Raw genomic sequence first — 19161 nt, 5'->3', positions numbered from 1 at the left:
ATGCATCAGAGGAGACTTGTGTGGACTTATGACAGCGAAGTTTCCCATAATGCATTTCGCGTCAGGAGTTCGTTCTTCCGAGTCTGAACTTGCAAGTTCGAACTACGAAGGACACAAGTCCGAGTTTGGCGTACTTGGTATTGAGAAACGGCTACAGTTTCAATTTAGGATCTGTGTGGCTCTTTAAAAAATGAATACGTTACACTTTTGAGACAAACTAATGCAGATGGAGACCACAAATAAGCACAGTTTTAACTGATTTAAAAAAGTATTTTATTAGATAACAGAGAGATGATGCTATATCTGTAAATCCTACAGAGAAGGTGGACATTTCTTAAAGATCAGCTCAGTATCTTCCTTGCACACCAAGCTCTTTTTCAGCCGCCTGCTCAATGGCACTATGAATAATCTTCACTTCCTCCTGGGTCAGAGTTCTCTCCATGTGACGGTACACGATGCGGTAACAATGGCTCGATCTCTTCGTCCTGAAACGGTATGAAAAGAAAGACGACATATCATTTTAAAGTTCTTTATCTGTTAACTGCTGCGACCTGGTGGTTGAGTCATTAAGCTGAACTTGAGAGGGGTTTGAAACAACACACAGAAAACAACAAGTGCGAATAAACAATAACACAATTTTCAACTATTCTTCAAATGCAAGTTTAGTTGGCGAAGGGCAGGGATATTTCTGCATGCGTAAGTTATATAAGAGCGTATATAAGGTCAACCTAGTCCGTGGAAGAAAACCATTCAGGGAGATCTCTACATGAACTTTCTCTCTCTCTCTCTCGCTCTCTCTCTCTCTCACACACACACACACACACACACACAGAAGTGTGCTTCGTCTCAGGAGAGTAGCGATTTGGATTAACAAAGACAAGAAACTACAAAGTTTTCACTTACAGAGAGCTCTCCGGGGAGAGCAGTAAAGTCAGGCATGATTCTCTTAAATGTGCAGCCTGCATGTACGCAAGACTGCAGAATACAGAGGAAGAAACGAAGCGGCTGGACTCGAACAAATCTTCATGGGGCAACCGAGTGAAACAAGATGGTTGACAGCCAACAGAAGAAAAACAGCTGCTGGGTTTCCAGTGCAAATCAACGGGGAGTTGCAAAGCTACATCGGATTCACTTTGCTGATATTGGATTTAGAGGCAACAAGGCCCTGCTGATGCCCATCAGATGTACAGTGACATCCTAATGCATAAAAACTGGAACTTAAAGCTGACGTATTCATTGTTATAACATGGCATATAATAACTTTACATAAAGGATGACAGGATGACCCAGATCTAGATTTGAGAAAAAAAACTGACTGGTTTTACATCATCCCACTTAGTATATACACTCTAGAAGAAAGGATGTGTTATTTTTTACACATTTTTGTGTTATGCTTTTAACACATAATGGGCCATATCTTAATAATCTAAACGCATTGTCTAAAATGCACAGCGCACAGTTTAAACGGGCGTGTCCGAATCCACTTTTGCTAATTTAACGACGGGAAAAAAGGGTTGTTCCTATTCTCGTAATGAGTAATGAGAGTGTTTTGGGCGTAACATGCAATAAACCAATGCGAGTCTCAGCTCTCATCCCCTTTAAAAGCCAGTTGCGCTCACACCATGCCGATTTCCTATTTAGACGGCGGAATTTGTCAACTGAAAAACAAAGAGAAGGAAGAAGACCACTAGTTTAAGAGTTTGTGTGTTTGTATTTGTATTAAAACTTTTAATGTTATTATTAAATCCTTTAAAGTGGTTTTCTTTTAGTCATGGAAGTAAAATTAACAGGCTTTTAATTGCTGTAAATGGACGGATAGCCTACATGATCTGTGTTATCTCAAAAAATAATTTACAAATATGCAAGAAAAGGTTTGCACTTTAAAAATACTGTATTTGTAACAAACACGAGTTTAGGAATTTACAAACGCGTGGAGAGCCGAAAGGTTTCAGCGCTCGGACAGCACCGTGGGTGTTTTGAAAAGCATTGCTATATAAAGGTTCTCATCTCATCATATCGACAGGTACAAAGTCATCATATACAATAAATCTGTGGGGTAGCATTAAAAAAAAACAATTAAAAAAATTCTATATTTGCATTTGTTTAAAGCAAAATGTTTAATTACTTGCCAGGCTACAGGCTCATTAAATAACAAAAACAATATTGCGCCATTGACTTTTGACTAGGTTTTAGCTGACTCAAAATAGCAACTTACCAACAATGCGCCTAAACAAACCTTGTTTTCAGACCAGAACGCCCATGGGTGCAAAATTGTGCGCAAATGCATTTGCTATTTAAACAACTTGCCGCTAAACGTGAAAATGAGAATTGCGCCGGGTTCAAACTAGCAAAAGACACATGGGTCGCACATTTCGCTACATTGCGCCGGATGTATGATAGGGCAGAGCTCCAGACTAACTTTTTTCACTAGGAGCACAGTAGGGGTTCACGATTCAGAAAATTACACGATTCGATTCGATTCCGATTTTTAGGCTTGAGATTCGATTCAAAATCGATTTTCGATTCAAAAACGATTCTCGATTTTAAAAAACGATTCACAGTATGTAAATGTAGTTTACTTTTTCCTATGTGACTTATTGTAGTAGATATACAATTTTAAAGAAAGAAACACAACAAATTAAATGTAGTTTGATATTACTTTATGTCTTTATGGAAAAATAAAAACTGTTATGAAGCAATTAGATGACCCCTTTAATCAAACTGTATTAAATACAATAATATAGTATATTAATGATAGACAGTGCAGGTCTATAGATTATAAATGTGACTGGTGTTATAATGGTTATTATTTCTATTAGATAGAGCAGAAGCAGGAAAAGTGTCTCTCTTTAATCCACTCATTATTTTAGATTCAAAAGTCTACTTGCTGTCCCACTGACAGGGGACTTTACATTACAGCTTTGCGTTTTGTAAATATTGAGTCAGCTTGAGCTTTGCTCGTTCAGTTCAATAGATTTAGAGAATATATGGTTTATTAATAATAATAGAAAAGAGCCAGTTTTATCGCCATAGAAACCGTCGGCATGCTGAAACTGCACGCGAGCTTTAGCGCGGTAGCGCTCACGGTCATTCTCCGATCGACTCAGGTTTTATACATAATATTAATCAGACTTTGGACCCGAAGTAATTTAACTATGACTGACCCGGACCCGACTGACCATTTCAAATACAAACCCGGAACCATACGGACCGCGGGTGCTCCGTCAAGTTCTCTAATGTTAAAACTCTGCTCAAGTTCAGAAACATGAAGGATACAATGTGACACAAGCTTGTTCGCGTCGCATCCCAATTCATTGAGAAACAAAGAGCACGTGAACGCATACCGAACTCATCATGTCGCACACAAAATGTCATTATTAAAGCGTGTCATCATCACGTAAAAACAAAAAAGACAAAATCTGACGCCAGATATACTTGGGCACTTGTTAATATAACTGGGCAGCGCTGCAGCAGCAATGTGTGGGAAAGACTGCGGGCGTCAGTGTGAATACGACGCAGCGCCATTTATAGGAATACTGAGATGAACTCATTTCAGGACAATAGTAACACGCATTACAAAAAAAAATTATGAATCGATTTTTGGAATTCTATGAATCGATTCTGAATCGGCAAAGCTTGAATCGCGATTCAAATGTGAATTGATTTTTTTGCACACCCCTAGAGCACAGTGGCCCCCAACTGAAATTTTTAGGGGCGCAACCAGAAAATATAGGGGCACACACCGTAAATCAACATGCTAACCAAATATTCACATTTCTACTAATTTCCACCGTTGTATACTTTAATGCCACATGCAGAAAGTAAAAATCTGCTGTTTCATTCAGTGTCACATCACAAAAAAGTCAAATTTACTGGTCGCACATGTGTGACTGGATGTAAAATTCAGTGGCACACTCTCAAATTTTGGTGGCAGTCTGGAGCACTGTCGGGCCCATTATATGTCATTTTGTGTTAAATAACACAAGAATGGTTCAAAGTAACACAAAATGTGTTGTTACAATAACAACACAAAGATCCGTTTATTCTGGGACAACGCATTTAGTGTGTTGTCCCTAAACTAACACTGAAGAGTGTGGCTACATGCCATATGAATAAATAGTTGGACAGAAAATATTAATTTGATATATATTATTAGCTTATTTGTTACAAAAGCAATTCTGTGACGAAAAAAAAAATTCTGCTTTAAGACAAGGAGACTGTCCTACAAAAATAACAACCTCATGGTTCGTTTGTGCAAGTAGCTTATAGCAATGTACAGCAACGTTTTAGGGGTAAGCGCCCTCTAGGGGCCAGCAGGTTATTACAACCTTACCACACCCCTAACCTAAACCCAACCACTTCTCAACCATTTAAAACACAACACGCAAGTAAAAGTACAGTCACAGGTGTTTTTGTTTACATTGATTAATAAACAGTAGAGGTAGTAAACACATCTGTGGGTCGTATTTGGGAGAATGGACAAATGACCTAAACAATAATATGGGTTGGAGGATAAGTTGTATTAAATATGTAAATTAATATTTTATTTATATGCATTAAACTGCACGTGCCAAAATGACTCACAGTACCCAGATGCGTTATCAGTTTAGGCAGTTGTTATCTGGGAATAACAAACCTTAGAGTCTCGCTATGTTTTATATAAACAAAGTTCTATATGTTTAATGCATATTTACAAACCGGACAAAAACAAAACTGATTCAACCAACCCAATGGGGTTTGGAGTGGGACTATGTGTGACAGATCTGCTTATGAAATTGCACCTTACCTCAGTTTTTTGGGTTAATACGAGCTATGGCAATTATAGCATATTGATGAATATCACACATAATAATAATAATAATAATAATAATAATAAAAACAAATTGCTCAGTAAGTCACTTGCAATGTGTATCAAACATTAAAGGGCCAATATTATGCCTATTTCAACAGATGTACTATCTCAGATGTGCATAGAATGTGAAATATTAGCTCAAAATAACCCACAGATCATTTATAGCATGTCCAAAATGTCCCAATTTGGGGCGGGAGCAAAAACTTGCTGTTTTCATACGAGTTCCTGTTTTTGGTTAAAAATAAATCTGGGACAATAGTAGACAATAGTTTAGCTGCATTAGTGCTACCAAACACATTTAGAAAAGCTTTCGGGTAGCCAAGCAGTCAGTGGTCATGGGCGGGGCTTTGTCAGTGTGACATCACATTAACAAGAGTATCAAAACAGCATTTCTAATGAGACTGCTTTGGTTTAATTGGGATTAAAGAAAGGAGAAGTGGGTGGATTTTGTTCATTGTATGGTGGTTGTGTTCACACCCTGCCAACACACATTTATGTCCAAAGTAGATTTTGCATAATAGGTGCCCTTTAAAAACATGCTATTTTAAAACTATAGCCAGCCTACTTAAACATTATATTGCACGTGTATTAACATGACTAGTGTGATAAAAGTCAGAATCTTTCAACTTTGTTGCCATGACAACAATACCATTAAAGCCAATATGTTTTCACAGCCCGCATGCACAGATACCAGACCAGCACATGACGTAACCATCAGCAAACCTTTGTTTAACACGAGGCGAACTCAACTCAGTGAAATTACTTCTGTAATACATAACCAGATGTTTATCCAGCTAGAAACGTGGATTCACTTTAAATAGACTATTTAGAAAGCGCACAGCTCAAATATTACATGAAATATTTTTGAATTATGCATGTAAGTGCTTCAACAAAAATACACATTTCCACTGAACGCTGACCCAGTTTGCTTCCAATGTAAGTGCAATTTTAGCTTTAAAAAAACAATAAGGCATGAGTTGAAATGATTTTCGGTGCAAATCAATATTAGTCCACCGGGCTAAATTTGTATTGAACCTGGGACGTCCCTTTAAAGCCCCGAAGTCATGAAGACATCCAGAATTCTTTTGTTTGTCACAATTGTCTGCTTTTATAAATCTGTGATGATTTATTCTCCATATAAAGTGGATGTACGCTGAATCATAAGTGCTGTGGCAATCCAGCATCTCTGTATCAATAAAGCTTCTCTCTCCCCACAGGGAAAACCAGCATCCTCACAGTCAAGCTGCTAAAAATAACCAACAGATGAGTGTGATCCCCCGGGGAAGCTCATCCGTAACTGATTGACACATACCGAAAGATCATACCTGGCACTGTGGAGGGATTGAAAACGAATGCGATACAGTTTACGTGAGTAAAGTAAAAGGGTAAAGCAATTAAAGTAAACCCCAGTATGACAGGAAAAACGGCGACATAAATAGCTATCCGTAAAAATAGACGGCTATGAATATATCTGTGAAACGTGTCGGCTTTCTACCCACACAGGCTGCGGGAAAGCGTATCTGCGAACTTGTGGAATTTTCGACTGGCGCGCAGGCTCCCTTTCCCAGCCAGACAACAACCCCGTGAGCTCCACAAATGTGAATCCTGACAATTTTAGGCTATCACAGGCTGCCGCTGGGACATGTATGTTTTCACGCATCCCGAAAAGCCAAACTAGCTAATTGGATAAAGTGGTTTTCATCCAGAACTAAAGTTTCCTTTTTAGAAACATTTCCCTCCTTACTTCTGCTTTAGTGCAGTTATAGTCATTTTACACATCACACATGGAAGTCATACATTTTGTTGTGCAAAGTCCTTTTATGAAAAAGTGCCAAAAATTATTGCAAAAAATTGTGTGAAATCAATTTGGTACTTCCCTCTAGACGATTATTGCATTATATCACACTGCCTAATAATGTATATACACTCACCTAAAGGATTATTAGGAACACCATACTAATACTGTGTTTGACCCCCTTTCGCCTTCAGAACTGCCTTAATTTTACATGGCATTGATTCAACAAGGTGCTGAAGGCATTCTTTAGAAATGTTGGCCCATATTGATAGGATAGGATCTTGCAGTTGATGGAGATTTGTGGGATGAAGCTCCTGTTCCACCACATCCCAAAGATGCTCTATTGGGTTGAGATCTGGTGACTGTGGGGGCCATTTTAGTACAGTGAACTCATTGTCATGTTCAAGAAACCAATTTGAAATGATTTGAGCTTTGTGACATGGTGAATTATCATGCTGGAAGTAGCCATCAGATGATGAGTACATGTTGGTTATAAAGAGATGGACTTGGTCAGAAACGATGCTCAGGTAGGCCGTGGCATTTAAACGATGCCTAATTGGCACTAAGGGGCCTAAAGTGTGCCAAGAAACATCCCCACACCATTATACCACCACCACCAGCCTGCACAGTGGTAACAAAGCATGATGAATCCATGTTCTCATTCTGTTTATGCCAAATTTAGACCACCATCTGAATGTCTCAACAGAAATGGAGATTCATCAGACCAGGCCACATTTTTCCAGTCTTCAACTGTCCAATTTCAGTGAGCTTGTGCAAATTGTAGCCTCTTTTTCCTATTTGTAGTGGAGATGAGTGGTACCTGGTGGGGTCTTCTGCTGTTGTAGCCCATCTGCCTCAAGGTTGTGCGTGTTGTGGCTTCACAAATGCTTTGCTGCACACCTCGGTTGTAACGAGTGGTTATTTCAGTCAAAGTTGCTCTTCTATCAGCTTGAATCAGTCGGCTCATTCTCCTCTGACCTCGAGCATCAACAAGGCATTTACGCTTACAGGACTGCCGCATACTGGATGTTTTTCCTTTTTCACACCATTCTTTGTAAAACCCTAGAAATGGTTGTGTGTGAAAATCCCAGTAACTGAGCAGATTGTGAAATACTCAGACCGGCCTGTCTGGAACCAACAACCATGACACGCTCAAAATTGCTTAAACACATTTCTTTCCCATTTTGACATTCAGTTTGGAGTTCAGGAGATTGTCTTGACCAGGACCACACCCCTAAATGCATTGAAGCAACTGCCATGTGATTGGTTGATTAGATAATTACATCAATGAAATATTGAACAAGTGTTCCTACTAATCCTTTAGGTGAGTGTAAGTTAATAATACCACTATGCTATATGGCTAGCAAAGCTAGCAAAATGTTTTGAGATGAAAGACAACTAACCATATTGAAAATTTCACCAACCATCACTTTACAAACTACCAACTTTCAATCGTCAATACATCAAAATAAGTAACGATAAGTTTCGAGTAAGCATGTCGTTTCTATTCATTTTTCTGGTCTTCCTTCGTCTCTGTCTGCCTCGGTAAAAAGAAACAGCTGACATTTCCAGTGAACACACAGGTGTTCAATAATTCAGTGGCCACAGAAGGCGAACAGTGATCCAAACACAGACAACAATTCCACTTTATTGGAGCCGACTCGGTTTTATTGCTTGGCAAAATTTGGTGTGGGAGTCGGCAGGTGCAGTTATTCATACAGGCTTTGCCTCGAATGGAAAGGTGTGTGTGTGATAAACTGCAATGAGGCACATAAGAGAAAAAACCCCACTGTGTACAAATATGAAATTCATTCGGTGAGACAAAGAAGAAACTGTACCTTGGAGATAGCAGGCTTGTGCTCTACAAAAGAAGTTTGTTAGATGTTTAAAATCAAATTTTAGGAATAAGACACCATCATGACTGCGAGCTAGCTTTATCGTACTTTATTCATACATTGCTAACAATATATTTGTATTTCCTTGATTAATATGACATGGGTGTAGATTTATGTTACTGTATGTAAAGATTTCGACTGAACACTATTTATTCTTTAAGCTGATCCAGTCTAAGCCCAAATTCATTATATATTTTTGGTTTATTATTACAGTATATTTTAGTCTTTTACAAGACACAGGCTGCTTTTTACACCCTGGTATTAAGGATGTTAATAAACCCAGCAAAACATCCCATGATGCTACTGAGATTCATAAAAAGCTTCAGTAATGTAATAAATTAACCATGGGCTCTTTCAGTTATAGCAGCCCACAGTATTAATGTGCAAATAAACATACCGTACCACATTTAGCTTTTTCTGTGATGTATTCTAGCATATGTCAGCTATAACTAAACATTTGCAAGGCACGTCACTGTTTTCTACATGAAATCATCCTACATAATGTAAAGAAATAAAACCTTAATATGTTTAATATTGACTGAGTGATGGTCCTCATTGCAGAACATGACATCCAGGGGGCGAGGATGTATCTAGATCCAACTCCTCCCACTTTATATACTTTGCTCCGCCAAATGAAGCAGTATATTTGCGTTGTTGCAGCCTGCAGTCGCCAATGTTTGCTCTTATCAATTTAAGTCAACGTTTGATTAATAACAAAGTCGAGAAAGATTTTTAATGTATTAAGTAATGATCACAGTTAGGTGTAAGGGAGGTAAGGTACACGTTCCCGAGGGGGTGATATCACTGAAGGGATTTATTTGTGACCCAGTTGGCTGTACATTATCCCAAAAATAAAAAACTATTTTATTTGATATCTTTTATTAGCACATTTGTAAGAAAAGTTTCCTAATGGTTGTAAGACGCGATAAAACAAGTTCAAAGTCCATACAAGATAAACATTCAATTTATTAATTTCTTAATAACGTGCCATATATGTTAATAATTATGCATATTTTTATACTGTATACATTTATAGGTATTTAACTGCGAGTGCAAGATTACTCGTAGTACCCTAAATGTTTTACTCCAAAACATTATAGGATGTATCCCTTACATTTCACCTTAAAGGCACTACTTTTATTGTAGTCATAAGTAAAGTTTGCTTTTCCGTCAAAAGAATAACTTCATTTAGTTACAACTCAATGCGGAAATGGTAACGCAACAACAAGTGTATGACGTGTCTTGTGGTAAAACTGCCGACTAGATCTGAATCCAACCACGCCCCCTGGATGTCATGTTCTGCAGTGAGGCGCTACTGGAGAAATGAGCACAAATGGACAGCTGTAATTGAGATTTTTGTCGATTACGTAATTCTTTCACCCGTAATTGTAATCCCGATTAGTTTTTCGATTATGGTGCAGCCCTTGATTGCTCCTAATCTCATCATTAGATTATAAGACTTTAGCCTAGTAAATTTCACAGACAGGGACACATACTGTATGTATACGTACTAGGGGTGTAACGGTACGTGTATTCGAACCGGACCGTTTCGGTTCAGGGCTTTCGGCACGGTGCACACGTGCACCGAAAGGCCGAATGCATTTTGTGTGCGCCTGTGCGGAACATAGGGGAGACCGGGGTTGGTTGTCACAATTTTTACTCATGCATGAATTGCTCATCTTCAAAAAATCTTTCAGCAGTAATTACTACATGAAATGAAACTTTGGAGTCTTGGCTTTAAATGTGTATACTTTTTACTTTTCGATTGTATTGTAACAGGAAGTAATTAACCATCAAAGACACTCTGACACAATGTGACAACCAACCCCATCACGGGGTTGGTTGTCACAGGGTATGGGGTTGGTTGTCCCTATAGAGGTTCTATAGGATTTCAATGATAAATTGGGATCTGAAAAGATAATGTGTAACTTTTTATTTTTTTAAGCTAGAAACTGCAAATAAGTTTTAATATGAATCCACCCCTATGATAGTTGTTATTAATGCCCCTTATGTTTAAACAATGGGATTAAAGTGGGTGATCAGTTACTTGAATGGGCTTTATGCCCAGCTGCACGATGGGCTTCGGCCGGCTCCTTGTTTCCTGTCTGTCATTGTCGGACGGGCTGATTGATCCAGGTGTGTCTGATTATTGTTGTTGTGACTACTGAGGTCAGGCACGCCTGGACTAATCAGCCCGTCCAACAATGGCAGACAGGAAACAAGAAGCCGGCCGAAGTTCAGGAAGTAGTGCAGCTGGGCATAAAGCCTATTGTCTACTGTGTTGAGAAATAGAAATAAATAATTTTTTGTGTTAAAACCTCTTTATTTAATGCTTTATTTATTTTATTTTAACAGAAAACAAAAACAAACAAACAGACAAACAGTCTTAAAATGTCTAAATGTCCAATATTCTTATGTGACAACCAACCCCGCAAGCTATGTGACAACCATCCCCAACTGACTTCTTGACAAACATGATAAGCTAGCTGCCACACGGCTTTAACTTGATCGCTAAAAGATGACTCAAAATAAAGCTAATACTTTTGGCTTTTTAATGAGTGTTTTGTTTTTGAATGACTAATATCCTACAAGATCTCAACACAAAAACAACACCAACATGAAAATTTACTCTGACCCATAAAAATAAAAAAATGTCTCCTAACCTCAATGTTTTGTGTCTGCTCAGCAAAATTTCAAGTGCAAATGAGTAAGCTATTAAAGGCTAACAAATAGATATCAAAATTGTACCACAGCGCCATGTAGTATGTCTGGAATAAGCAGTGTGACAACCAACCCGTGAGACAATCAGCCCCGGTCTCCCCTAATACGTGCGTTTCCGCACGAACATATTAAGTGGCGGAAGTCTCCGCGTTCAGCGCAAGTCTTCTGTCAAACATATAACATAATTCGGCCCGCAGAAAGATTTTTATTTACTTAGTTGTATATACGTTTGATTATTGATGTAAACGTTTACGTGTCGTATCTAAAAGTGCATGTTAAACGCGTGTCAACGCGCTGCTTTGTTCTTTCAAAAGTGCGTGAGAGGATGCGCGTCTTTCGTTGCTACGCATTCATGAGACGCGCCTTCTGTGACAGCGAGAATAAGGAATGCGTGATCAGATTTTTCATCTGCACCTCACGTCAATCATATCATTGTGCCAATGCGATCAGCTGGTCGGGACAGAGAAGAGCTGTAACCCGGGCTTACTCAGCTATCGCTCAGCTGCGGAGGGGTTCGTTACAGCTTACATTGACGACACAAGCAAAGATTAGGAGAAACATGCAAAAGATCAAAGATGGCTAGGTATGCAACTCACTAATCTCAAAATGAGTGTATAATAAGTATATCATCATGTTGCTTGCTATGCAGTTACACATAGAGCAGTAATATTATTTTTATACAGAGATGGTACATAGCCAATTCAATACTGCGAGTTAAACAATCCAAAATAAATCAAAACAGAAAATTTTTGGTGGCAAAAATGTAGGCTAATAGTTCATAAATGTATTCAGGAATTGAATTTGTTAGTTCAAGGTTTTAGTAGAAAAAGTTTAAGAGAAGGTTAAGAAAAGAGTTACCTTCTGTTATAAAATAATGTAAAAAAAGAACTTTGCAGTAGTATTTTATTTATTATTTTTTCATTTTATATATATTTTATATGTTATATTTTAATAAAAAGTGTTTAAAAAAGTGTAAACAAATTGTAAAAAAAAGTTTATAGTAATAAACAACCTGCAGTTTAATGTTTGCATTTCTCCCTTACTGTACCGAAAATGAACCGAACCGTGGCTTCAAAACCGGGGTTCGCACCGAACCGTGATTTTTGCGTACCGTTACACCCCTAATACGTACAGTACCTTGTTTATCATACACTCCACAATCACATATTAACTCTTTCCCCACCATTGACAAGTTATCTCGTCAATTAAGATAAATATTTCCCTGCCAATTACGCGAGTTTTACTGTAATCTGTACTTCCGCTATTATCCACCAGATGCCCAATTTATACAAAACTGAAGCAAAAACCAATTTAATTAATTTTAAACTCCGCGTATGTTTTGATCATCACTCTGAGTCTGATCTCTAAAAAAAATCCTTTACAAAAATGCAATTATTTCAGCTTTTTGCTCAAAATTCAGTATTTTTGAAGAAACCAACCCATATTTAAGAGGTTATAAAAATAGAGCAAATGAAGATATGATGAAACTTTTTTTTCTCATTTTGTTTGTTTGTTTGAAGGCAAAGGGCCTGTTCTTTCATTTGATATATTTGTAGGTTAATATATTTTTAGAAGAAAATTTTCCTGGAAGGCATTTTGTGAAAATCACAGGAAATGCTGGCGGGCAACTTTTAAAAAAAAAAAGGCTGGCGGGGAATGAGTTAAGGTCACATTTTATTATAATATGAATTGAAAAACTTTCACAGTTTTTTGACCTTTCTGCACTTCTACATCTCCATTTGAAGAGTTTGGTTCCAAAACGCGATAAACGTCATTTAAAAAAAAATAGTTACTGCTAAAATCAGTATTATATCAGGTCAGTACTTAAAAGTAAATTCTTAATTTTACGTAAAATGCAATATCCGCCATGTTATTCTGTCATCTTTTCTCCCTTTTTCCCAAAACGCAATAAACGCTAGTTCTTCTTTTCTGCAGAATGCAACAAATTACAGCGCACCAATGGCCGCGCGTCAAATGCACGGACTCCAAGTTTTCATTATCTTGTACTGCGTGATCAACAAACAAACAAAAACAAAATAATACTTTGATGGCATTGATAAATCTGTGGTGGTTTTCTGCGATGGGAAAGAAACGTAAGCCATCAACATCTAATAATTTACACGAGAGGCACTCAGGAGATGGAAATGGAGATTGCTTGTTCTCCTGACAGCTTCTGTCATGCTAACACATTGACCCCAGAGGATCTTATTAAAAAAACTTTCCATTTTTTTCCATTTACGCAAAGCCAACGAAAATCGAGCAGCACCAAAACATTTTACAACTGATCGCTTTGAAAAATGTTAAGCGACGAAGTCCAAAGTATAACAGCAGCAATGACAGTGTTATTATGACAAAGTAAGTGTTTTGATTAATGCCATTAATGTTTATTTTTTAATCAGTGTATACTACTAGTCAACTAAATAAATAAAACATGGCAAAGATGAATGTGCATTTATATATTGATTCAATAGATTCATAGCATTTTGGAAAAAAAAACTTGTCATGGATTTATTGCATTTTGTGGAAAAAATCAGTAATAATCAGTTTTTACAATAAATCTTTGAAAATCAAATTATGGATTTGAATTTTTTATGTTTTTATAACCTAAAGATGCTATGTGAAAGTCTGTAACAGAAAATAGTGGTTTTTATCTCGTCACTTTCTTGGTATAGAAAACACAATTTTTCCCGAAATTATTCAAAATGGATTTATTGCGTTTTGGAACCAAACTCTTTATTTGTTACTTTCAAAATCCATTTTATTCACACTAAACCTTCTTGCATATTTGTTAATTTATGATGAATTGCTAATGCTTTCAGCCTGTGTGTCTGTACTACACCCAGGTTTGCTTACAACGCTGTATCACATTTAAATTTCCTTTGCAGAATTTCCCCATTGTCATCACAAAAACACTCACTGTATTGATTCCACATACCAAGTATGGGAATTCGATCCATTATTGGCTAACAACAAACCAACGTAGCAACTCTTAAGATCCAAAACAAAGAAAGCCAAATCAATTTAAAAGAAAAATCTTTCTGAGGTGTCATTTTAATGTTTAAGAAACGTAACCTTTCACCATGTCTGCTGTACTGACAATGGGCGTGAAAACAGAGCCACAATGAAATTCACGCTACTGTGTAAAAAACATGTTTAATTTTCCTGAACCCCAGCCGCAATGGTAAAGGCCATGGTGACAGTGAACAGTGTTTCTCCATGTCTTCAGTGCGTACAGGGTCTGTCAGGGCTCGGTTTTAACAGAGACTTCAGCATGGCCTTTGCCTCTTCATGCAGTAATTGGTAGCAGTATTTTAAAACAGAACGGACTACTGATCCTACAGAGTAATTTAACAGACACAGGACAAGTATAACATTGGTTTTATTTTAAGATTTGTTTTAAGCTTTGAAAACGACTGAAACGTTTGTAAGACATAAGCTCATAAGTCATATTAAAGTTTACTTTTGCTAATTATGAAACAATCAATTTTTTTCTCAAACTGTATTTTGTTTCCTAGCAATGCAGGCTGCTAATTTATTTTAATGGATTTGGTTTAGGAGCGTCTGTAGTCTCAGACCAACAGTTTGAAAAATAATGATTCAGTCCAAGTTTCGAATTTGCATATTTGTGCGCCCTCTTTTTATTTTTTTGCTTAGTTGTTGTCTTTAAATATTTTTTTCTACTACTGCCCTTTCTAAAGTAAGTTTATGTAGCAATCTGTTGTACACTGGGAACAAACATCTGATTCAAAGGGAAAATATGTAAGAATCTTTTTAAATTAAAAGATTCAAAAATCACTAGCACAGTGTTATATACACTCACCTAAAGGATTATTAGGAACACCTGTTCAATTTCTCATTAATGCAATGGGGTAGGGGATGTTTTCTTGGCACACTTTATTAGTGCCAACTGGGCATCGTTTAAATGCCACGGCCTACCTGAGCATTGTTTCTGACCATGTCCATCCCTTTATGAGCACCATATACCCATCCTCTGATGGCTACTTCCAGCAGGATAATGCACCATGTCACAAAGCTCAAATCATTTCAAATTGGTTTCTTGAACATGACAATGAGTTCACTGTACTAAAATTGCCCCCACAGTCACCAGATCTCAACCCAATAGAGCATCGTTGGGATGTGGTGGAACGGGAGCTTAGTGCCCTGGATGTGCATCCCACAAATCTCCAACAACTGCAAGATGCTATCCTATCAGTATGGGCCAACATTTCTAAAGAATGCTTTCAGCACCTTGTTGAATCAATGCCACGTACAATTAAGGCAGTTCTGAAGGCGAAAGGGGGGCAAACACAGTCTTAGTATGGTGTTCCTAATGATCATTTAGGTGAGTGTATTTTCTTCACATGTGCACTTACATTATCCCAAATGTTTCAACAATGTTTCAATTCAGAAAATGTACAGTTTTAACCAGCACTCCCCCCATTCATGTTGTTGCTTGTCAATGGTGTGTTTGACTGCATGGTGCACAGCGTAGACCGATTGGTGTATGACATCAAAGTATCACACAAGTCATTTAAATGCAGTACTGCGGTGTTGCTCTTGTAATATTTTGATGTCATACGCGAGTCGATCTGCGCAGTGCCATATGCAGAAGTAGAACCAAAGTCTTTTTAAGGAAGTCGCATCACTGCGCTGCCATGTTTGCAACGCCTCCAGGTCAGACACTGTGCATGCGCAAAGCCCCTCCCCCAGAGAATGTCATTCATAACGGTTGACGATTGGCTATTTTTACTGAAAGACGGGCGTCCATATACGGACTACCGGCACAACCGGGAACTTGACTGTAAATTTCGTCACCGCCCCTTTTTGGGGGAAAATTAACTTCACTTCTCATAGACTTCCATACAAAATAGCGAAAAAAAGCAACGCTCGTACATAGCCGGCAGGCGTAAATAACTTAAGAAATCACTGATTATCACTGATTACTCAATATAAAAACATGTCCCTTTCATTCCCACAGCATCAAATTTGTGTAACAAGGATATCCAGTGATTGCTGGAAAATCACTAAGTCTAGTTGTATTGCTGGACGGAAAAGTGCACTCATTACTCTAAATATAAAGGCATAATATACAAAGTAACTTTCAAATAAGTAGTAAAATTATTCAATGGCTTCCCTGTTGACTCGAAGAGGTACGAGTAAATGTCCGGGTAAGACACCTCTGGCCAATGGGAAGCATTGTTACACAGACTTGACGTTGTGAGAATGAAGGAGACATGTTTTTATATTGACCAAATTAAATGTGTTAATGTTTCTTTGGTGCTCTATGGCGGGCAGGGTGGACAGATGATTGCTCAGCATGTTTGTTCTGAGTGATTTCTTGGGTTGTTTACGCCTGCCGGGTGTGTGCGAACGTTGCTTTGTTCCGCTATTTTGTATGGAGGTCAATGGGAAGTCTGGTTTGTTTTCCCCCAAAAGTGGGCGTGAACCTGTTCAGAGACATTCTATGACGTTGCGCCGGTTGTGCGTATTAACCATTGGCATATCCCCCATTCATAGCAATAGTAGTGATGCTTCAATCAAGCTAAACTGTTGACTTGCGTTATAATGGTTGTAAAACTTTATTTCAGTATGTCATCTGTGAACATGAATTGGTAGTCGTGTCAGATCAATTTCTATCGACGGTGAAGGTGAAGACTACAACTCCCATAATTCCATGCTCTTTTGCACTGTCATCAAGCTACGCCGTTGTTGTTGTTGTTTAGCGTCCTCTAGCAGCACAAATTACATATTGTGTTACATTTTTTTACATTTTTAATATAAAATTACATTTACATTTAGTCAGATGCTTTTGTCCAAAGCGACTTACAAATGAAGTAACAATAGAAGCATTTAGAGCAACACAAGAACAGCAATAAGTGCACCAGAGCTATTCTTATCAAGTCTAATAAAGCATACATAGCCAAGAGTTACATTTTTTATGGACAGAAAGATAAAGATAAAAAATAGAAAAGATATTAAGCTCTGTATTAGTATGAGAGGCGTTGGCGGAAGAGATAGGTTTTAGGGGAATACTTAAAGACGACTACAGAATCAGCAGATCTTGTCGCAACCGGCAGATCATTCCACAAATGAAGAACAGAACCAGATAAGGTATGCAATAGTGATTTTTTTCCCCTTTTTTGGATGGCACCAGTGCAGGAATCTAAAGGGAACATAAGTCTGTATAAGCGGGTGAGAGTAAGTGGGTGCTAACCCATTGGTGGTTTTAAAGGCCAGGAGCAGATCTTTGAATTTGATGCGAGCCGCTATAGGAAGCCAGTGTAACCTAACAAAGAGAGGAGTTACTTGCATCCTTTTCGGCTCATTGAAGACCACTCCTGCCGCTGCATTCTGAATCATGTAGGGGTTTGGTTGTGCAGGCTGGGAGTCTGGGCAGTAACGCATTGCAGGAAAGGTCTAATTTTCCTAATGTTGTAGAGGATAAATCTACAGGAACGGTTGGTTCTGGCAACATGCTCCATAAGCTGATCAAATTTAAGACTTAACCTAGTGTTGTAGTCAAGACCACCTAAACCGAGACCAAGTCATGACCAAGACCAAGACAGGCCGAGACGGAGACAAGACCACGACAGGCCGAGACCAAGTCAAGACCAAGACCAGTGCAAGTCACTGCATTAAAACACTTATGATAAAATGTGGAATATGCATATAATTAGGCACTTCTTGTCTGTGTGTGTGTGTGTGTGTGTGTGTGTGTGTGTGTGTGTGTGTGTGTGTGTGTGTGTGTGTGTGTGCACATGCCATCAGAGAAGTTGATAAAATAATCAAAGAAATTGCAGATATGTGGGAATTTATCTTTGTCTATAAGCAAACAAAGGTGAACAAACACTAAAGAGCTGAAATCAATTTAACCATTTAATCTGAACTGTCTTTCCATGGCTTGCCATCCACTTAACACAATGCAGGTGTTTTAGTAATAAAATTAGAAAAACTGTCATTGGGAGAAACTTAAACAATGCCAACATCATATGCCAAACCTGAATAAACTGCATAAAATGGTTTTCAAGAAAAAAAAATCTCAGTATTTTTGTCTTGTTTTCAGTAAAAAATATTTTAAAAAATTCTTAAATTAAGATGCTTTTTCTTGATGAGCAAAACGAGCCAAGAAAATAAGTCTAGTTTTTAGAGCAAAAATATTAAATTTAAGTGATTTTGTGAATAAAACAAGCAAAAAAATCTGCCAATGGGGTAAGAAAAAAAATCTTGAACCTTTTTCTTAAACACTAAATTCAAGAAAAATTAAAGAAAAAATTGCTTACCCCATTGGAAGATTTTTTTGCTTTTTTTATGCACAAAATAATTTTAATTTGATATTTTTGCTCTAAAAACTACAGTTATTTTCTTGGGTTGTTTTGTTCATCAAGAAAAAGCATCCTCATTTAAGAATTCTTTGATATTTCTACTGAAAACAAGACAAAAATACTAAGAATTTTTTTCCTGAAAATCATTTTTTGCAGTGTGCCATCAGTTGTGGTCTTGAAATAAAATTCCGAGTCCTCTTTGTCTGAGACCGAGACGAGACCAAGTAAAAATGTGGTCGATTCCAAGGCGAGACCAAGACCTTTAAAAAGTGGTCTTGAGACCGAGACTACAACACAAACTTAACCCTTGTGGGTTGTTTAGGCCATTTTGGCCATTTTTGTTTTTTTTATGTCTTAATTTGGCCACAACTTTCTCTGTGTTTCAGCAAATGGAATAATTTTTGGTGAAAAATCTTATATTTACACATATTTTGAGAAAATGCTTTGAAATAAAAAAAAAACTCAACACTATAAGGTGGGCAAATTTACTACCCTTTCGGGTTGTTCGTGTACAAAAAGCCACTAAATTAAACGGCTGTAAAAATGTATCAGATCAAATTTTTTTCATAAATCTGT

At 37.6% G+C, this 19161-nt stretch overlaps 1 protein-coding gene across 1 annotated transcript in view; it reads right to left on the bottom strand.

Moving 5' to 3' along the window:
• Positions 1–256: 256 nt before the first annotated feature.
• fars2 (phenylalanyl-tRNA synthetase 2, mitochondrial) overlaps positions 257–19161 on the bottom strand; it is a 175593-nt gene continuing 156688 nt past the window's right edge. The window contains exon 7 of the mRNA XM_055181755.2: positions 257–485. Within this exon, the coding sequence (XP_055037730.2) occupies positions 347–485 (139 nt within the window). The 3' untranslated portion in view covers positions 257–346. The remainder of the gene's footprint in view (positions 486–19161) is intronic.

Source organism: Misgurnus anguillicaudatus, chromosome 25 (genome assembly GCF_027580225.2).
Source record: "Misgurnus anguillicaudatus chromosome 25, ASM2758022v2, whole genome shotgun sequence".
Taxonomy (NCBI): domain Eukaryota; kingdom Metazoa; phylum Chordata; class Actinopteri; order Cypriniformes; family Cobitidae; genus Misgurnus; species Misgurnus anguillicaudatus.
Note: the sequence above shows the minus strand (reverse complement) of the source record. Positions and strands in the feature narration are given on the sequence as shown.